This window comes from Podarcis vaucheri (genome assembly GCF_965113315.1).
Source record: "Podarcis vaucheri genome assembly, chromosome: 1".
NCBI classification, from domain to species: Eukaryota; Metazoa; Chordata; class Lepidosauria; order Squamata; family Lacertidae; genus Podarcis; species Podarcis vaucheri.
In genome coordinates, this window is record NC_138759.1 from 79,439,145 (window position 1) to 79,461,926 (window position 22,782).

The 22,782-nt window shown below is 43.9% G+C and overlaps 1 protein-coding gene across 2 annotated transcripts in view; it reads right to left on the reverse strand.

Annotated features, from left to right (window-relative positions):
* The window catches only part of PNPLA2 (patatin like domain 2, triacylglycerol lipase), a 43,156-nt gene extending 24,589 nt beyond the window's left edge, over window positions 1-18,567 (reverse strand). The window contains exon 1 of one of the 2 annotated variants that reach the window (XM_082230462.1): window positions 18,137-18,563. In XM_082230462.1, coding sequence (XP_082086588.1) covers window positions 18,137-18,323 — 187 coding nt within the window. In that variant the 5' untranslated portion in view covers window positions 18,324-18,563. Of the gene's footprint in view, window positions 1-18,136 lie in introns of both variants that reach the window. The other variant, XM_082230463.1, reaches the window with a different exon arrangement.
* Window positions 18,568-22,782: the final 4,215 nt, after the last annotated feature.

Genomic DNA, 22,782 nt, shown 5'->3' on the forward strand with positions numbered 1-22,782 from the left:
TCTGCAGCAAATCTCAACAGTTAGGCAGGGCTGTACAGATGGAGGCTCTATTCCAGACAACCTAACCTTAAGTTGTGTGGGGCTTATAGCCATGTTTGTTTGGGGTGCTGCTACATGACCACCACATACAAGCTGCCCTGGTTCCCACCAGACTCTTCTCCCCTCCTCCATCTCCATAAGCCCTCCCTGCTGGTGCCCAGAAGCTCTAATTTGGGGAAACCCTGTAACTTCTCATAATCTCCCAATACTTAAACCAACAGAACCAAGGTGGGGAACCTTTGATCCTCCAGATGTTGCTGAACTAGAGTTCTCAGCAAGCATAGCCAGTGGCCAGGGTTGATAGGAGTTGTAATTCAGCAACATCTAGAAGGCCAGAGGTCCCACACCACAGCAACAGAGAGACACAAAACAATTAGAAGCACCACCAGCTCTCTTCCCAGGAAGGGTCAATTTGACCTGCAAAAATATTCAACTCACAAAAGCAAAGCAATTCAAATTAGTGGCAAATAAGATTTATCTGCAAGCAAGAGATGGCATAGCTACTGACAGTCATTCTGGAAGCCCCGGTTCTTCTTGGGGAGGATCCATCTCAGAGCAAAGGGCACTAGCTAAAGCCAGGAACATTCCAGCTTCATTAGGTATTCCATTACAGACCAACACAGAGGGCATTTTAACATGTGAGGCTTAAAAAGCATTCCAAGAGGAATGTAAAGCTATACTGGCCAAAATACACACCCACTTGTACGGGGGGGGGGGAGAGAGAGCACAGCCACGATTACAGATGAAGGGATAACTAAATAAATTCCAAGGCATCAAAATGGTCTCACAAGGGCATCAGAAAGGGCCCAAGGATATGATTTGTGTGACCTGGAAGGAGACACTTTGAATTTAAGACTGAAGAATGCAAACCTTGATTGAGAAAGTTGGTGCTGTCTCTGTTGCATGAGGAAAGGGGAACAGGCAGAGGGATTCTGGAGGTGGGGAGCTGCAAAGAACAAATGTTTGTCCTTTCAAAACATGTGGTTTCAGATACTGGAGACTGATATTGCACAATTGCAAGCAGAGGCGGATTTAGGGAAGCACAACTGGTCTTGTCACACTGGGTGCAGAGCCTCAGGGGCACCACGACTATGAGGTAGAATGGAAAGGGAGAGGCTCGATGGGGTGGGGTGCCGAAATTTTGGTGTTGCACAGGGAGCTGATGAAATGGGAGACCTCAAGGTCTGCCACTGTTGCAAGGGCTATCATTTAGTCAGCTTTCCACCTCCAAGGTATGCCAGCTACATTTTAAAAACAGACCATCTCAAAGAGACCCAACATGATATAGGAGATGGGATGGGAGATGGACCATTTCAGACAGAAACAGCCACTCTGCAATCAGGCTAGACTGTTTCTAACTATGAGGCACATGCAATCCCCCACCCCCATTGTAACATTGTGATGGGAGTAGCCAGAGCTGTGGAACTTGTTTTCTTCAAGAGCTCTTTGGAACAGATGCTACAGGCCTTATCTATCAAGGTCACCCTACTCTATACATCTGGGCATCAACCTCATTAAAAGAGCTGCTTCCCAGCAGTGTAGGATCTGCACAGATTTATCAAACACTGATTCCAAAGCATCCTTCTGCCTCTTCCCAGTTGCAAATCATCTTATTCCAGCCAGGATCATGACAGCTGCCTGGATTTTCCTACAAGGCTACCATGACACACTGGTTGCTCTTTCTCTCTCCACCACTTGGCATTCTGCTTTACATCACACCCTTCCTGTTTTCACACATTCCATATCTGTTCCAGCAGGCTTTGCTTTTTGCCAATTTGTTTTTCATCCCTGAAGAAAAGGCAGCAACACCAGTCAGTACTTCACACACACACAAATGTATTGCAAATGACAGGAAGCCAACTAAGTTACCTGCAGCTGAGGCTGGGGGTACTTACTAAAGGTAGAGGTATTCAGTGGGCAGACCCAAGATAGCAACTCTCCAGTCAGCAACCATATCATAGATTCCTCATCGCAGAAATTGGGGAAGGGGCTTCTTTCCTGTCAAAGTTTCAATTTTCCCAATTCAGCAGTCCCAGTGTCCAGCAGTATCCCATGCCTGCCTCATTTTATTTGCTAACTCTGGGGAAGTTTAACAGAGGCACCAGAAGAGGCTGCCTTAGACCAGCAATGAAGAAGTTTTCAACTATATTCTACACAACAAGAAGCAACCATGTATACCTCCAGTCAGTGGAGGGTGGGGCTGAGATGAACAGCCGAGGAAAACACATTTTGTGGTTTCCCAATAAACAACTAAGCTCCTCTCCTTCTGCTCGCTTTGTTCCTTCTCCATCTGCATACGGCAGTCGTGAAACTATCTCTCACAATGTAAGCTTAGAACCCAAAGGGAGGCAAATTTTTGCACATCTGTCAAAAACCCTCTGGTGACCACAGCAACAACTGGTGCAGGTTTATAGTGACTCTTCTTTTTTTTAAGGATCACCCACGGAATAAGCGCAGAGGTTCCTCTGTAACTAAAAAAAAATCTGTGGAAAGGGGGACTGTCATAATGATGCCCACCAATTACAATCTACTAAGTGAGTCACAGTATCTTTTTAAGATGCTTGTTTCAGGAAAAGAACTCAATGAGTCGGTTTAGCCTTCTAGACCATTATGAAACGCTTTCTGCACACATAGGAACACAGGGTTTCAGGCAAAAGGTCTTCACCTGGAGATGTCAGGGATTGAACCTGGGACCTTCTGAAAAGCAGATGCTCTACCTCTGAGCGACAGCCCTTCCCCGGCTGAGTTGTTGCCTTCTCTGTTAACTAAGGCTGCCTACCAGCCCTCTAAAAGCCTGGAAGCCTCGGAAGATGCTGTAGCAGGTGCCCTTCCTGCCTTGCTCCTCCACTGCTCTTCTGCTCAGCCTTCTTGCTGTGGAGCCAGAGAGCCCCACTTTCTGTGGCAAAGTGGGAAGAAAGGTGGGCAAAGGCACTAGAGGAGGAGCACAGTAGGAGAGGGTGCATCTTCCTTTGCTGCTCCAGACTGTTTTTTCAAAAAAACAACAAAACAAAAAAAACAACCACAAACAAAGCAGGGACAGATATTATCTCTTAAGTTGGCAGCTGGCAATGCTGTTGTCAATAGACTGCACCACCCTGGAACGCCTTGCCTCAATACGAAAAACAGCAGCAAAAAAACAAAACCCCAATAAAGTGATAAATCATTGGAAAAGAACAGAAGTTTATAACCTTGCATGGGAGACAAAGCTTCTTTGCAGGCATTAAGACACTCACGTGACTACTGCCTCTTTATGGGGCTTGTTTCCTCAGAAGTGTTGAGAAATGGTGTACACTAGAACAATTTGTTCTGATGTCTGAGTGGCTTTCTGCACTCCCAGGCCTTCGGGTTTCTGAGGTGGGGTGAGGGGTGGTGGGGAAGATGGAGCCAGCTATGCAACTTCTTCATGCTCCTCTTTGTTTGGGATGCAGTGCAAAAAAGGCAAGGAGACTTCCCTGAACAACAGCAGCCCTATGCTAAAGGCCATTCTCTACGAGGAGAGCACACAAGCCATCCTTCCTACACTACAAGCTGCCACATTAAAAAAAAAATTAAAGGTCATCTTGCACAAATATTTGAGAAACGGCACTGCACAAACAAATAATTCTGCAAAAGAGAGTTCTTAGAAAGCCTGGCCAAGAGCCATGGCTATGCTTCCAGTTCATGTGAGAACTTACCATTTGCACAAAGTGACTTTCAACCAAGCAAGGACAGTAAGAGCAGCTCCCCATAAAAGTGGGGAACAGACAGTTTCGAATTAATTCAAATTTTATCAACTGCATCATGAAAACATAGCTCCTTAGATGGGCCTATTTCCATCCTGGATAAGCTTAACACAGACTGGCATCAGAATCCTTTTGTTCTGCGGCTTATTGGATTTGGAGCAATTAAAGCTAGCCTTATTCATCAGTCTCCTTAATTATAAACTATAATTATAAGCTCAGCCTTCATTGTCGGTAGCATTACTTTACTACAATATATAAATGATTCTGGAGAATGAGTAGATAGACCATCTTTTTTATACAGAAATCTCAGCAAGCTCACATACGTACATGCTGCACAAGCAGTACAGTATTCTGACTTTACGCAGTAATGCAAGATGAAAAACATCATGATGGCAAGATATCCCCACTCTGAACCCTACCTTTAGCAGCACTTTCATTTAAGAAAATGAAATGGTTTCAATAACTGTGCAGCAGTAAATTCATTTGGGGATGAATATTGGTTATAGAACCTAACAGATTCCAGAGCATATTATCTCCATTTTGTAAGCCTTGTTTCAAATTCTGACTAGGTCTGAGATGAGCATTTTCCAGAAAAAGTACTGTTAATGGGGAGAGGGACAAGAAGCTTCATTTACTCAATTCAATCAATATCACTAATGCTGTACAGTGGTACCTTGGGTTATAGACGCTTCAGGTTACATACGCTTCAGGTTACAGACTCTGTTAACCCAGAAATAGTACCTCGGTTTAAGAACTTTGCTTCAGGATGAGAACAGAAATCATGTGGCAGCGCAGCAGCAGTGGGAGGTCCCATTAGCTAAAGTGATACCTCAGGTTAAGAACAGTTTCAGGTTAAGAACGGACCTCCAGAACGAATTAAGTTCTTAACCCGAGGTACCACTGTATTTATAAAGCACAATAAATTCTCAAATTGCAATGATAACCCATAGCGATCAATAACCACAATTTACAATAACACTAAATCAGCTTTACGTCAAAATCAAGGTGAAAATCCTCCCCTCTTCCAAGAAAAATCCTCATCTACTGATGCATAAGTCTGAAATGCAAAAAGATCCTAATTTCATATGATTATATACTTTCAAAAATAACAGAGATCTTCCTTGTAAGGGTGTGTATGTTGTGTACTTAACATGTTGCATTGCATGAATGAAAGTAAAGTATAAAGTACCACTAACAAGGTGTGAGAAGATAAGCATCTGAACACTTTCTTTTGCAAAAGGGCAGTGGGTGGCTGTAAACAGTGTTTAAAGCGACCAGAATTTTCAGGATGCACATAGTTTTGCAATTTACAGTTAACAAGTAAGGCCAGCCAGAGTTGAGTCATCCAGAATAGAAATGGTACTGTTCTGAGTGATATTGTGCAAACTATGAGTTCTGCTGGTTTGACACCTCCTAGCAGCCACAATTATTTAACCTATTTCCCACCAGAGGTTCCCCTACAGTAGGAGACTAATGGGGCAGGTTGGACCTCTTTAACAAAAGAATGCACCGTCCAGTGTAAATGGAGCTAACAAATGCAGCTCCTGCCACTATATAGGGCTCAGTCTGTTTGTTGCTGAGAGAACTGTGTATCTGTGTATCTACAGCACAGCCTTAGCCTTGCCTTGCCTTGTCTTGCATCCAGCTGGAGCCTCACCTCATCTCGCCTCACCTCTTTCCACTGCTGCCTACTCCCTAGTTCAGCAGACTAGAGGAAAAACAACAAGACAGAGGGGCTGGGGAAAGGCTGCATGTGTACAGTAGTGCTCACGAGAGACAATGTGGTCTAGTCTAGTGGTTAAGAGTGGCTGACTAGAACTTGGAAGACCTACGTTCAAATTCCCATTGAGCGGTCTTGGTCCAATCACATGCGCATGTTCTCTCTCTCTCTCTCTCTCTCTCTCTCTGTGTGTGTGTGTGTGTGTGTTCCTAAGGCACCTGATAAGGAGAACCACAGTGTGGGTGGGTGTCTGTGTATGGTGCTTTGAGCTCCTTGGGGAAAAGGCAGGATATAAGTAAAGTGGTGATTCAGGGGCAGACTCGGTAAACTTTTGTAGTATGGTGCCCTGTGTGAGGTCAAAATTTGGTGCTCCCAAATGGATCTTCTCAATTATGGATCTTCTCAATTTTGCGCCTCCTCGGCTTGGTACCCTGTGAGGGGAGACAGCCCACAGTGCCCTAATTCTGGCACTGGGTGATATCAATACTTTGCAAAGAAGTGTTGGCAACTAACAGTTTACCTCTAACGATGCGCAAACTGCAGTTTGTTTCCATAACGGTTTACCAAGGCCGGGTGGCTTTTAGATACAAAGCCATTTCATCAGACGTGTGGGCTGTGAACCTATACTGAAAAACACCATGCTGTTACTTGCACTCCTCCACCCCACTTCTTGAGTGCTTATTGCTGCAAGAACAGAGGTAATCCCCCTCCATCCCACCTCCAGTGAAGTTAACAGACAAGTCTCCACTCTTGTTATCAAAGCTTTCCTAATCACTCAGACCAGAGAAAACTAGACTGCTTCTGCTGAAATGCAGAATTAACCATCTTCACCATATTTATTCTGTACGGCCAGTGAGACCATAGGAGAGAGCAGAGAGTATTTGTGCTACCTTACATTTCCTTTCCTATAACACTCTCTCCCTTTCCTCTTCAACAGAGGCCTTTAAGAAGTGCAAATGCCCAACTAGATGTGATGGGGCTGGGGAGACTCATTGGTTTCTCATGAGCCTCCAGTTTTCACTTGTGAAGCAGGAAAGAGTATACTTATCATAAGATGTGAATAGAAGGGCCATCTCTTCTCTTATGCGGTGCCTCACCCTGCCCAATAGCTTCAGGCTGCTTTTCATGTCCTGGCAAGTCCAGCTTAGCAGGGTTTGAATGAATCCTAACTCCAAGTGTGTTGTGCATTGCTTATTTGCTTACTTGCTTATTTATTTACTTAATCTTCCCATTCATTTCTATTCCATCTTTCATCCAAGGAGCTCAAAGTGGTCTACGTAGTTCTTCTCCTCCCCATTATATTCTCACAGCAACCCTGTTAGACTGAGAGTGAATGACTGCCCACGGCTGAGGGGGGATTTGAACCCTGGTCTTCCAGGTCCTGGTCCAACACTCTAACTAATAATAATAATACATTTTATTTATACCCTGCCCTCCCCAGCCAAGACCTGGCTCAGGGCGGCTAACACCTGATATTAAAGAAATTGATTGAAATACAATTTAAAAACAAGATTAAAATACAACATTAAAACATTAAAACTCAAATCAAAAGCTTTTTTTGGGATGAAAACGTCAAGTCTTCACCAAGGCTAACTACACTATATTGCAAGTGTTAATGTAAAGTGGAAAGGCCAGAGTTCAGATCCCTGATGAACTGCAAAGCTCACTCCCTGAATGGGGCTGTGGCCAAGACTCACTCCCTTTCTGAGCTAACCCTGCCTCACAGCACTGTTGTGAGGATACTCAAGTTTTGCTATTTTATCACCCACAACTCCTTAGCATGTTTGCAATGTTCCTTTTTATGGCGTTGAAGGGTTGTTTTGTTTTTTAAATCTGGCTGGCCTAGAACTCCCAGAGAACATAGTAATATAGGGTCAGGCAGGAGTATTCTAGTCATTAGGACAGTGATGGCCAAACTTGGCCCTCCAGCAGTTTTGGGACTACAACTTCCATCAGCCCTAGCGAATAGGACCAGTGGTTGGGGATGTTGGGAATTGTAGTCCCAAAACAGCTGGAAGGCCAAGTTTGGCCATCACTGCATTAGGAGATAACCAGATAAGAGAGGAGAAAAGTCTGCAAATTCAGGTCTTAGAGGCTAGATCCAGCACTAGGGAGGCCCTCTGTGCCCTTGCAAAATCCCCTCTCATGAAAGCACCAAGGATTCACGCTGCTAGGTTGCTTCATATACTGGCTTTCTCTCCCCCCGAAACTCTGTCCTCTTTGCCCTTCCATCTAGTGCTTACGTACTAAGGCTTATGGTTTACAATTTAACTTTGCCCCATTGGTGCTGGGTTACTCAGGGCAAGCTGCCAACACTGAAGTCATAATGAATTTATTCCAATGGACTGCCTCCCAAGGGCAATATAATTCACAAGCAAGGCACAGTGATGTGTGGTTCAAAGACTAAAGTTTTCCACATGCACTTGGTTAAGCCATTGGCATACTCCATCCTCAAGGGAGTCTTGGTGCTGCAATATCTGGTGGTAGAAGTGGAGTTTTCTCATCAGCAGACTACCCATGGATTCCTTCAGCTTTCCACAAGTCTGTTTCTGGGGGAACAGTTGCACAATTCAGGTTTGCATTGTACACAAACAAGAATTTGCAAGGGAGTCTCATTAATGTAGGCTCCTCTAACTAAACAATGGTCAGACATTATGGCTGCTTGCATACTGCAATCATGTGGAAGAACAAAATACAGCCGTGGACAAAAAATTCAATTACATTTTTTAAAAGGAGGTTTTCTATTCTAATGGTGGCAACAAGAACGGTTTGAATTGAGCCCAGAAACAAAACTGGTAACTAGTGTAGACATAACAAAACTAGAGCAACAATTAACCCCAGTGAACCACAGTTCTGGCAGTTGTGTTCTATACAAGCTGATGCTTCCACCCATCTGGCCCTTATAAAGTGTTCAGAGCATCTGGTCCATAACAGCTCACAGTGTGGTAAGAGATTGGAGGAGGTATTAAAACTCAATTAAGAAAACTCATTTAGCAAAGTTCTAGTACTGATGCCTTATCACAGAATCCAGATCTCGGAAGCAAGAAAGCCTATACTGTACAATGCCTCCCATTTCCTGAAGCAAGTTACGTCCATACTGAGTAACACAAGTAACAAAGGCAGCCTGGATAGGTGCACAACTGGGGCTGAATTTCATTCTTCTCTCTTTCTATTTATACTCTAGTGACAAACTGACAGGACTAAAGGTGGCTCTTTAGAAAGTGACAAATGATGTGCCCCACCATCACAAAACTCCTAAGAGGCTTCAAACATCTAGAGCCTTCTGAAGCATTGGAAGAGTTACAGGGAGATAACGAGAAGGCTCATCATCTAGCAATCATGTTCCTCTCTTCACAATACAAGAAAAGAGTTTCCAAACATCAGAAAAAACTATCTGACAGTAAGAGCTGTTCAACAGTGAAACAGTCTTCCATGGGAGGTTGTGGATTCTCCTTTCCTGGAAGTTTTTAAGCAGAGATTGGATGGTCATCTGTTATGGATGTTTTAGTTAAGATTTCTGTATTGTAGGGGGACTAAATGACTCTTGGGGGTCCCTTCTTGAAGTAGGTTAGAATTCAATAGGATGGCTCCTTAATGCCCCCAAGTTATGCTGTTGTCACCTGATCACCCACTCATAAAAAAGGAGTTACCATCACATTCTTAAAGAGAGAGGTCTGAGATTTAGTCCGACTCAAGGTAGTTACATAATGGTTAAATGATTGAACAACAAATTTAGTAGTAGCCAGCTTGCACCTGATATACCCTTAACCCCCTAAGGGCTCTGAAAGGAGATTAGCAGCTGACCTGTGCCAATTGCTGATTTCTGAAATCACGTGACCATCTCCTTTATCTGACTACCCGAACATGAAGCACAGCTGTTCCTAACATTATGTACTGTAAACAGCACTTCTCTCAGGCATGAGTATGAGGGAAAACTTGTGACAAGAACAGACAACGCCTACAACCCAGGAATGCATGCTATCTGCACAGAATAGCAAATGCTTACAAAAGGCAATCCACAAAGTTATTAAGAGGAATACTTTTCAGACAGGATTTATAGGGTGTTAATGATTTTTTGGTTCATTATGTTTTACCTTTGAACGCTGCTATTAGTTGGTACTATTATGTTGGTTTTACCTTGCTAGAAAAACAGCTTGGGGACCATTGTTGTTGGAAAGACAATATATATGCTGTATTCATTTATATCTAAATTAATATTCACCATGTCAATGCTTCCTGCAGAGTAATGAACAGGTCTAGGGACAAACACATGAAGATGCCCCAAGGAACAAATTATTATATGCTACAGGAGATAACAAAAAATTAATTTAGACATTTAATAACCATCAGAATATAACCTAGGGAAGATTCCTTCCTAGCCACAAATACACAGGAACAGTGCTCACAGTGCAAAAGCATAGGACTCCTTGATATCTTAGTGCACAGATGAGCAATATCAAGACACTGTTGGAGTCGTATCAGCCTAGCCAATGATAAGAGGTGATGGGAATTGGTAGTAGAGCAACATCTGGAGGGCGGCAGGTTGCCCATCCTTGTCTTAGTACTTTACTTCAAGTTTATTGCTCTCTCATCTCCATTTGTCACTATTTCTAAAACTCAAACACACATTGCTTGCAAATGAAACACTGATCTTATACAAGATTGAACTATATGGTCTGCTCATATACAACAGGGCACATTAGAGGTTACATTCTATAGAAACATAGACCCTTAATTAAGGATTGAGTCGCTTGCACTCATGCTAGGGAACAGACCTTAGTGAACCCAACTAGAATTACTTCTAAATAAACACACTTAGGACTGCACCACACGTCTTTGAGGGCTCAAAGGTGCCAACAATATCCTCTTACGAAGGGAACAGTTACTGAGTAGCCTCAGAAGACCAGATCAAAAAGCATGTCTAACACTACCCTTACAGGAGGGTCTCCTGTCAAGCCATATTCTTTTCCCTGTAGTCACATGGAAACTTGCTTCTTTATCACCCGATGACATAGACCTGATCACAGAGTAGCCAACACTGAGTCCTGGATCAAGGCTGGAACCAAAGGTCTTAAGGAAGACACTAATAAAACCCTTCTTATATCATCCTAAGCAAACCTCTCTGGAATGTCAAACATCTTTATCACACAAAATATGCAATTCTTGACTGCAGAGTGTAGAGGATGTGTGTGCATGAATCCTCACTACTGAGAATGTCCTCGCATGCTTTAATGGTTTTGCTGATTGTGCCAAAGATTAGTGATGCTTCAGAAGGCTAGTAAGATTCCCTCAAATAACTTCTTGTTGATGACCATTTTCTGGCAGTAGCTAACACAGTTACTTGCATTTTCTTTGGAGATACTTGAGCTATACTGGTACATATGATCCATCACAACAGGGATTCTTCTGACTCATCCGTACATCACTGGTACTTCTGCAAATGTGTTGCCAGCTTCCCAGCAAGAGCACAGAGGACTTTGGCAGCGGTCAACACGGGTGTGTACAAGTCTTCTAGTTCCAAGCCAACAATAATGTGATAGACAAAAAGCCACGACAGATTTAAAGCTCCAGTTTTGATTGGCAGAGGAGCAAGGGGTGTTTAACCGTCTTCCCATGCTATTTCTGCATTGACCATGACACTCCCTTCCTGCAACCAAGATCAACTTTGTTGGATGGGGAAAAAAGATTCCCAAATGATGCCTATATTATTTCGCAGTTGGTTCTAAGAACAACTTCATTGTGTGAATGTGCCTGCATGTTAAAATTCTAATAATAACGTGGAAGGAAAGGGTTAGACACTAAACTACTTGACTCAGAGCTACTATTTCCTACCGAACTGTGAGCCACCAGCAATTGCTTTTTTAAAAATGTTTAAAATAAAAGTTATTTCATGGCAATCTCCTTTGCCATGCCTGTTTTGGCTCCTACACTTGGACTAATATAAATTGACCCTAACACACACAGCAAAAAGGGGGTGGGTGGGGAGAAATTGAACCCAGGACTGAGGCTATGCTAGATCTTGTGAGACAGACATTTTGCTCTCAAAGGTAACTCAACGTGACAGATTGGAAATAACTTGTTGGTAACAAAGATATCATTCCCTAAAACTATAAAGTCAAGTTCTAGGGATGCTACTTTTTTTTAAGAGTAGGAGTATATGATTTTGAGGGTTGGCTCACACACACATTACTTTGGGGTATATGATTCTGAAGCCACGTGTTCAACATCCCAACTGGGTGAAGTACACTTCCATTGAGAGAAGATGTAGGCATCTGGTGATGCAGATGTACAGCACTCTAGGCTGGAGATAGATCACTTAGGCCCATGAACCACAAAACGATGGTGCAAGGGCACAGCCAGAAACGGAATTGTGGCGTGCATGGAGGCGGTTTGGCATAATCAGCTGGCAATTACCAACATCATTTCCTGTTGATAGGCCATCTCTATATGAAATCTTCTACTGTTCCTCCCCCTCAGTCTAACTATTCCTTTCGCCATCCGCCTTCACAGTCATTCTCTTTCTTCCCACAAACTCCACCAGCCACTCTGTCCACTTCCTCTCTTCTCTTCTCTTTCCTTTCCTTTCCTCAAACCTAACCCCACAGGGCTTTTATCCAGTGGGCCGGATCAAAATGTGACTAACCCTCCATAGGCTTGACCAATCCCCTGACCCCAAAACAAAAAAGGCCCCAGAAATGGCGCCGTAGTTGTAAAGGTATATGCATGCAAATTTTACTAGATTACTATTCACCATGGGCATGACAGAACATTTCATTTATTTATAAAAATATTTACATACCACTGTATCATAAAAAGATATCACAGTGGTTTACAGCAATATAAAAACATAAAACCAAACAGTAACATCATAACAAGTTAAAAGCAAAAAGAAATTAAATGCAAACATCAATAGACCATTGTGGGGGATGTACTCTTAATTCCCTGCATAGGCATGACAGGATAGAAAAGTTTGCAGCAGGCGTTCAAAAGCCGGCACAGAAGGCACCTGCTAAATCCACACCTTAGCCTTCATTAGCCTTTCCCTTCTTCTCTTATCAGGTAATTATAGCCTTAGAACTAGAGAAATCTGCAGACCTAGAGAAACTTTGCCTAGTTGTGAGTAGCTTGTCTAAACGTTAAAAAGTCATTCCCAATGTGAAAACTCAATGGTGCTTAGTGGTGGAATTGGTCAGTGCATCCCAGCAACCCAGGGACAGTTGTGGGCAGGATTCTTGCATTGCAGGGGGTTGGCTAGATGACCCTGAGGGTATTTTCCAACTCTACAGTTCTATGATTCTAAGCCTTAGAGAGCATAGGATAATCAATGTGTATGTGCCAAACTGTTCCTAGAAGCCCTAAATAGCATTATTATCTATTCTGGCAGAAAACCAATTAAGTGCTCTTTAACAGATCAACAATTTCTTACAGTCAGGGCACATGTTCACAGGCAGCACTGGAAGCCTTCACTGCCCGCAGGGGCATGGCACACATCCTGGGGGCAGGGCACGCCGCCTGCAGGGGCGTGGTGCCCAGCACCGGGGGGGGGGCAGCCGCGATGGCACCCCACTGGGATTGCACTGCCAGGGGCGGTGTGCTCCCCCCGCACTCATTTTCTTCCACCACTGGGCTTAAGGACTCCAATCAGTGTGAAGCTGGTTTGAGAAACAGTGCATCAAATGGCAATATTTCATAACAAAATACAGGATACATATTGAGTTAATGTTGTGTTCTGGATCAAAACCCCAGAACTGGGAATGCACAGAAAACAGGAGTGTGAACACATTCTCTCTACCCCCTCTCATTCACCTCCCTAGAAAGAAAAACAGCTTTCTGAGGGCAAATGCAAGTTTGTTCTTCCTCCATAAAAGAGTGACAATGAAAGTGTCCATATAATGCAACCAGTATGGAATCTGCAAGATAGATTTTTGGGAAGGAGCTGGCAGGAACCTACTGTAATTAGGAACTTGTGGATTTTGAAAGCAACATCCAGGGCTTTATCTCCCATCCACTTTGTATTCAGGGATATAGCACAGCTTACTGAATAAATAACAAATACAACACAAAGTGAACAGCAGAGGCTTTAAATTTGTTTGTGTCTGTTTTAACAGAAATTTGGGCAATCTTAATTATGGATTTCCTTTCCTGAGCCACAATTAAAACAGATACTGTATGCATACACAATATGAATACATATTGAGTTTTCTCATTGGGAGTGACTCCAACTGAAGCTCAGAGGCATGTAACGTCACTTTAAATGAATTTCAAGACTATACATCCCATAACCAGTAAGTCTGGTTACTCCATGGGGCGCATCTTAATAAGTTTACACCTGGAAGTTTCTAGATGCTCATTAGTATCACTCACTTTGTAAAGGTATTTTTAATTAACAAAACAAGCCTGGGTTCCTGTTGTTTCTACCTCTACAAAGTTCATAGCTCCACTTTATATCTCATTGGGCTGTTTCAGCTGCCATTTGCTTTTTAAAGAAGTGTTTGATCCAGAATCCATGGGATGAATGTACATATATGGCTCCTAGTGTAGGTGGGCAATGAGTAAATGAAGATTAGATTACCAGTGTGCACTTGTGTGTAAAACAGCCTGCACCATCCAGGTGCTCTCTGTGCTCTGCAGTGATGGAAGTTCTAGTTCAGAACATCTGGAGGGCCCCAGAATGGCAAAAGCTGTAAGAATACAATTTACATCCTGCCCTTCTTCCTGAAGGAGCCCATGGCAGCAAACACATCTTTTTTTTAAGCATTCTAAAAAATGGTTGAAAACTTTCTCTACACTGTTCTTGTTCACCAAAGCTGATTAAATTACCAATGGAATTGAAAGGGAATCTTTCAAATGACTAATCACAAAACAAAGTACAAAAGTATGTTCATTATCACCAGCAATTACAGCACAAGGTACAATCTCCATGACAGAATGGTTTGCCTAATTTTGCTTACCAGTAAGATTACAAGCAAGATTAAAATAAGTGGCCACTTGAACACTGTTCTTACTGATGATAAAGTACACAATAAATGTGGCCATAAGCCACCCATGTTTTAAAGCTTATAGGTATTTATATTGGTGAACGGACAGCAAAAGGAATAGATGGATGTGAGCAGCAAATTTGCATGTACAGGACTGTATGTGTAAAACATGTAGGAAAGACTCATTCAAGAGCTGAGATTGGTTGCTGCTCATTGGCAAGTGTGCACTCATGGTAAACATTCACATGATGTACGAAAGGTTATGTCATTTCATTGCCACTTGCACTGAACACGTACAGTGGTGCCTAGCAAGACGAAATTAATCCATTCCGCGAGTATCTTCGTCTAGCAGTTTTTTCGTCTTGCGAAGCAACCCTATTAGCGGCTTAGCGGATTAGCGCTATTAGCGGTTTAGCGGCTATTAAAGCCTTAGTGGCTTAGCGGCTTAGCTGCTAAAAGGCTATTAAAGGCTTAGCGGCTTAGAAAAAAGGGGGGAGCAAAAAAAAAATCTCAAGACTCGCAAGACATTTTCATCTTGCGAAGCAAGCCCATAGGGAAATTCGTCCTGTGAAGCACATTGAAAAACGGAAAAACCTTTCGTGTAGCGGGTTTTCCATCTTGCGAGGCATTTGTCTTGCGGGGCACCACTGTATTATGCTTTCCTACTTCTTCCCAAATAGACCCCTACCCACTAGCAGGAATGGCCTAAAAGAAAGTCACCAGAAGCAATGTTCTATAACTATGCAATGGGGAAAGCTGAAACCAGGGAACTTCCTAGCTATTCTATAGTTAGGAATTAGTCTTGGCGAAAGCCAGGGACAAACGAAGGCTAACCAACACCCGGGGTGGGGCAAACCACCAGCTGCACACTCGTTGCGCCGCTACATATGACGCATGCGCGGTGTCGCTACATAGGGCGCATGTGCGGCATCACTACATAGAGTCCATGCGCGTGACAGCGCACATGCGTTGTACATAGCGGTTTGCGACCAGCACCACTCGAACAACATATGGACGGTGGCGGGATCCTCTGTTCGCGGCTGCAGCTGTGAACGGAGTATCCTCCACATGCGGCTGTGGCGGTGCGAGCACCCCGCGGGGTGCCTTCTTGTCACCACCCCCAGACATGGCACCCGGGGTGCCCCCCCTCCCGCAATGCCACTGGCGAAAGCTCAGCCCTGTGCTTGCTTACCACCAGGTCTCAGTTTGGGAATACAGAAAGCTACCTTATATAACGAGCAAAACCACTAGTCTACCTAGTTCAGCACTGGCTACTCTGATAAGCAGTACAGTAGTTCTTTGAAGTCTAAGGCAAAAAAGGGTATTTCCTTATCACCAGCTAGTCAAGTCCCTGTTTAACAGGCAATGCCAGAGCAGAGACTGAATCAGGAAACCTCTATTTGCAAAGCAAGTGCTCTGCGACAAAGCTGTGTGTTGCCCCTACATGCAGAATAATGACATTACTGTATCCTGTCATACCAGAGGAATAAGCCCCAACAAAAGTACAGTACTTGTGCATTCACTACTCAGGGCTGCATGCAGAGCCAGCAAATGAACTGACCCACCCCCTGCCTTGTTTCCCTGGCATACCCTTTGGGCCTTCAGTTGCTGCAGGTCAAATAAAAAATTAGCAATGAAAGGTTTTCCCAACAAACAAAGGCTCTGTTTTATCTGCTGGATTTCTATCTGTTAGGGTGTTAAGGGCACAAAATCCCTGCAACCGAGGAGGAAATAATCATATAATTTTAGGGTTGGAATGGACCTTGGAGTCACCTAGTCCAGAGCTGGCAGTTGGCAATTCACATCTTGTTTCCTTCAGTCCAGCACAGACTAAGCTCATGTTTCAAGGAGGATTCTTGCTGCCCAATTCTAAGAATATTTACTCAGAATTAAGTCACAGTACAGTATTGCAGCCTTAGAAACCTTTTTTTTAAAAAAAACCACCACTTTATAAGAAAGCTTTATGAGAATTCCACGAGAGACAATTTTGAAGGTAAAAACAAATACTAACTATCCTTTTAAAGGACAGTTAGTGCCCCCTAATGCACACCACACTCCCTTTCAGATAGTGTGCATACAGAGGGCTTGAAAACAAACAGATGATCTAACTTAGAGGACATGCAGCTTTATTGTGTTCCAGGTTCCCGGAGAGATAAGCAAATAATAAATCAAGATTAACAAAACAACACCACTTATAAGATATGGTAGAAAACATATCTGAATCCATGAAGCCCATAGACTATGAATGAATATTTAGGGAAGGGCAAAATGCTTTTGAGATGCTACTATGAGAATATGTTTTTGCTGATATTTGGTATCTGCGTCTGTGCAGATGCAATTTTTGGTGCTGTGGAAGCAAGTCCCCGAGCCGGTTTAGCACAGTGCACAAGCGGGCAGCTCGGTTCGAGGGCAGCTTGCGGGCTGGTCAAACGACCTCCGCGGGCTGCTTCCGGCCCATGGGCCTTAGGTTGCTGACCCCTGCTGTAGAGGGAAGTGTGGGGCAGGTGGGACTCATCTGCCTGAGAAGGTAGTCCATCTGACTTCACCCCCAAATGCACACTTCATTGTCTTTCAAGACAGACAGATGCCAACAACAATTGGTTCCAAGAAGGTAGGGTGTCTTGCACCCACAGATTCATAACAATATATATACACAGGGTGAGTCTTTTAAAAGAGGCCCCGTGGAACATGTGTACCCCGTATCCATGGGGCCTCTCTTAAAGGACTTATCCTGTATACACACACACACTGGGGTTGAGTACTGTGTTGCATTGTACATGCTGCTTTGAAGACAATTCAGAAACTTTGGGTAGTTCAAAAAACAGGTACTAAGCTATTGCCTCGGTCTGCTTGGTAGAAACTTAACTTCCCAGCATTGAAATAACTTCCATGGCTTCCAGTCCATTTTGAAGCACTACATAAATTAGGGCTCAGGTACCTGAAGAAACACCTGCTCCTATATCAACTTCTCTGTGCCTCGAGATCATCTTTCCAGGGCCCCACACCATCGAAGTAAAGTAAGGCAGGTGAAAACCAGGGAGCAATACCCTCCCCAGAGGCCTTGCCAGTGCCAAAATTGTTGTCTTTTAGGTACGAGGTAAAGACAATTAATTTTTTTTGGAGTTTTATTTTATTACATTTTAAAATGAAAACAGTCAACACATAAAACACATTATTTCAGTTTTATATTGTTTTTGTAAACAACCCTGAGATCTCCACAGAAGAGCAGAAGTATGCAAACCTTTTAAACAGAATCCAAGCCTGTACCTACCCACACCCAAGTGACACATTAATAACAAGGAAGAGAAAAGGGGATGGTTCAGCAAAAGAGCGTATGTTTTGCATGCAGTACTAAGGTCTGACTCAGCATGAGGCAGGTTCACGTGAACCAGAAAAGGTGAGAGTCATCCGTTCTGTGGATCAAATAAGCGGTATGTGTGTGTCTGTCCCCCCCCCCGCCCCGTCTCTGCGTGTGTCACCGCTGAAACAAGCACACCCACCCATTAGTTTCGGTGGTTGGGGGCGCGCGTCGTCATCTGGATTCCTCCTTCAGAAGGAAAGGGAAAGCGGCAGGGCTGACAGGAAGGCGCCCCTCTCCCAAGAGGCTGTTTTTGCTTTCCACCCACCGCGCAGAAGGGGAACGCAAAGGCACAGGATGACACAGGCAGGCTCCTTACCTAGGCAGGCTCCAGTGACCAGGGCTGTAGCCGTCAGGGCTCCGGCCGAGGCGCCATAAATGTTCTTGGCATTCGCCACCAAGAAAGGCGCGTGCTCTTGGAGGCAGCTGGCGACCCCGATGTGGTACACCCCCAAGAACCCGCAGCCCGCGAAGGAGATATTCCAGGTGGAGCCCAGAGGGTACATCGCCTCACAACAACCACCTCCTCTTCCTCGCACGCCCTCACGGATGCGGGGCGAGGCAGGGAGTAAGAGGGACACGGAGCGAGCTCTCCCGGCGCGGGGCTGGGCACTCCCGGGCAGCTTCTGTGGCTCGCCCTGCCTGGCTCCTTCTCAGCGCCTGGCGTGCAGGAAGGGGTTTCTCTCGGTGGTCGCCGCGCTGCCACTCGCTTCTTCCGCCTTCTAGTCTTCTAGTCGCCGCAAACTCCACCTGAGCGCCGACAGCCGGGAGGGAAGCGTTATATCGGGTGCGCGCTAGCAGCGGGGAGGAGCCCCGCTTGGTCACAATCCCACGACGCCAGCGAGCGGCTAATGGCTGCTGCGCAGAGGCGGTGGCGACACTCTCCACGCCCCCTCGGAAGGTGGAGTCGGAGGGCGCCGAAAGGCTTCGGGGGACGGGGGTGGTCGGGCTTCGCCAACCGGCTCCAGCAACCCGCCGCTGGGGAGTATTTCCCAGAAAGCTCGAGGGCGTTCCGAGGCGGCATCCAATCGCGGGGGCGCCCGGAGCGCGCATCTGGGGGGTGCCCTCTTCGCAAGCGCCGCTGCTGTAGCTTTCGACCCAGATATGCTTGTTTTGGGAGAGATCCTTGGCTTTCCCAGGAAGCCAAGTTTGAAGGTCTCGCGCATTGCGGTTGCCTCAGGCGTGTTATGGTGACGCGCGTGTACACACTGGAGGTTAAAGGGTACGTATGCGGTGCGCAGAGTGAAGGCTGCTGTGTTTGCCAGGCTGGGGGTCGGGAATTTGAAGGGCGAGGCTCAGAAGAGGGTGGTCTCCTTGCGTTTGTTTTCTTGAGAAAGAGCCCCACGGAGCTGAGTCCCAAATAAACGTACCTGAGATTGGGGTGTTAAGCATAGCTGTCAACTTTTCCCTTTTCTTGCGAGGAATCCTATTCGGAATAAGGGAATTTCCCTTTAAAAAAGGAAAACGTTGACAGCTATGGAAGTGGTTTTGGGGAAAAGTAAAGTTAGACCATCTTCTGGACAAGGCTAGGGGGCCCTCCTCAGCAGGAGAAGTAGGAGGGTCCCCCAAATGCTGTAGCATTTGTGAAGAGGTGAAGTAATAAATGGGAGAGCTATCAAACCAGTAAGTCCGGAGTCTAAAATTGCCCGACTGCACCACTACCTTCCTCCAGCTTGTGAGACTTACTAGGAAGTGTCATAAAACACAGTGGGCCTAAGACTAGTAAACATGTACAAGATTGCTCTGCTTGTCTGATGCAGCAAAAAAAAAAAGCTGGCAAGAAAAATTCCTTGTAATTAGCACCTTGGTAGCGAACAGATTTATTTTAGCATATCTTTTGGTGGGTTAGAGTCCACTTAATCAGATGCATGAAGTGGCAAAGCAGGCTTGGTTTCATAAAAATGTATGCCACAACAAATCTGTTGGTCTTTAAACCAGGGATGGGGAACATGTGACCCTCCAAATGTTCTTGGATTACAACTCTCACCAGCCATTATAGCCAGTGGTCAAGTGTAATGAGTCTTGTTGTCATATCCATATTATATGCGAACCAGCCCAGTGTATCTGTTGGAACAGAGAGACTAGACAGAAAAGGTCTGGGTTAGCAGTTCTGTCCAAATAGTAGCAAGCTAACTAGAGAGATCCCATTGTTTTTCTTTACTGTTTGCTTGTCATGCTGCCTGTGTTTCAAAAGTAGGCATTCAGATGTTAACCATTTCTTTTTAAAATTGGGGCCTCAGAGACTAATGTAAAGCGAGAACAGCCAGTTCCCATGTTCTCCAGGCTGCTCTGTTTTTGATACACTGGTCTGGGGGCTGGGATCTTATTTTTCTACACAGAAAATTTGCATCACTTAGCAGCAAGGGGTGGGAAGAATGTTTTCCAAAGAAATAACCACCCCCATCCCGCATGGTGATACCCTGATCCATTTTGCATCTTCCCTACAGTGCATCCAATCATCGCACATCAGTTTGGCCTGTGATACTAAAATGAAAATAAAATCAATGCCTACTTAATCTACATCAACTAAAATGAGAAGGAAACCTGGTGCTCAGGCTTCATCTTTGGCAAGTCTACAGCCAAAATGAGAATACTGAAAGCGAGTGTGATCTCACACACCAGATTAGTACTGTTAATTATCAGCATGAACATTGCAATTCATTTGGTTAATTATCAAAGGATAATTTAACTGGGCAATCTAGTTGAGATTATCTATAGTAATTGGGATCTTTTAAAGAGACATTTGCTATTAAGCAACATCAGTACATGATGTATTAATTACAAGTTGTTACCTTTCCTTGTATGCTAGCATGAAATGGAATGGAGGAAATAATTAAAATAATTCCTCAGCAATCCTGTTCGTCCCACCAATGAGTGTTAGGGAGGCAATGCAGACATGCCTTTTAAGTTGCATTCCAAGTTGAAATTTAGCAGATGAAACCATCACAGATGATGATGATGATAATAATAATAATAATAATAATAATAATAATAATAATAATTTTTATTTATACCCCGCCCTCCCCAGCCAAGGCCGGGCTCAGGGCAGCTTACAAGAAATAATAAAAACAAGTTGAATGATTACAACTTAAAAACAAAATTAAAATACAATTAAAATACAATGATGGGAGTTGTAGTCCAGTATACTAGAGGCCACGTACTAATTCTCCAGTGATTATGAAAGGTATCAATTATTTGTCAAAAATCCTGAAGGTCCTATAGATGCCTACTACCCAAGATCACTTCATAGGGTTTTAGCATCTTTCCATTTACTTTCACCACCCCTTTGTTTTCAGTCAAACTGTAAGTTAGAAAGTGGAAGCAGAAAACCTATGAAACTGATACCTAGGCCAGCTGGAATACTTTCAACAAAGGCTTGGACTTGTGAAGGTAACTAGATATGGCAGGTAGGTTGTGTTGTGTGTGGTTGCAGTGGTCTAACTATCTATGTAAGCGTATACGAGAAATGGTACCTTGTAGAACTGAAATGTAATCAATAGCAAGCCAAAGATTAAAGGTGTACTTTACCTGGAGCCTCTGGTGAATCTCTGGAATTCAACTCTGATCCTCTGAAATACACTTTTGTTTTAATAACACTGCTGAAGTTATTATTTTATATATTGTTCTGTCTACTTATTGTTCTGTCTATTTATAAATGGCATTGGACTCTAGAGGAGGGGCAGGGAATGTGATTAGAAATCCTTTGTGATAATAGTCTACAGAAGCAAGAGGGAGAGCTGGACAAACAATAATGGTGTGTGTGCATTTCTCCCAGTCAGCTCTTTCACAGTCAGAAGCCACACCAGTGTTCTCTAAACCCTATTTTCATTTACAGTATATTATTACTTAAGTCACATGCCTGTTCATAGGCTGAATATCTGGCACTGTGAGTGGAGCTCATAATAGACCTCTCCTATTCTGTAAGATCCCGCTGTCTCAAACCTGTTGAAAGAAATGTAAACAACTATGCTTTGCTTGCTGCCTACATATGAAAACATTATAGTTACAGAATTTTCCCATCCTTTTAAAAACATGATGCAAAAATATCCAAACTTCACTGGAATTAGGAACCAGCCAGCTTTTACTCAAGACTAGCTAAGAAGTCCATAGTCCATTATAGGGTTGCCTTTGCACTTTGCCCAAGGCACTTATTATAGCTGTTTTTGTTTCTGTGCCAATATTTAGAATTCTATGGCAGCAGTTTCCTTTTATGCAGTGCATTGCATTTTTACAAGCATATGCACTCTGAGGAAGAAGTATCTAGTTGTTTACATAATTGCTGCATTTTATATAATCTCTTGTAACATGATGCAATACCTATGTATTAAAGAAGCGAAGTTATGTATGTTGTGTTACTGGATGCTACTTTCAAAAGTTTCCTAGCAGTCTTCAAGGAAAAAAAATTGTTAAAAAATATCCTATCTTAGGTGAGTGGACCAAGTCAGCTACATCTGTATTCCAAGGTACTGGACACAAGTGTGGTGCTGAGAACACCAAGGTTGCAGATTAATTCCCATAAGGGACAGGTGTGTATTCCTGCATTGCAGGGGCTGGACCAGATGATCCCCAGGGTCCCTTCCACCTCTTAGCTCACTTTACACTCCCTGTCACTTGAAGAACTGTAGTGCAATTATTTTGCTTCATGAAGGCCACAAAACAGACAAGATACCAAACGGCACCAATCTGGGTTCAAATTAGAATTTTTCATCAATTTATGAGGTTATGCCACTTTGGTTCGGCCATCACTTTTCTGCTTCATATTCGGGAGGCAAGGGCCAGTATAAGATTGAGTGTATGCAATGCATGTGTTACATGGACTGATTTTTCTGCCATGGCCATCACTCTTTAAAGCAGGGGTTGAAAACCTGCTGGAGGATTTCAGCTGCCCTGTATTCTAAATATATTTAAATAGGTCTATCATATATCCGGAAATCCCTGGACATAGCTGGGATTAGTCTGCTGAAA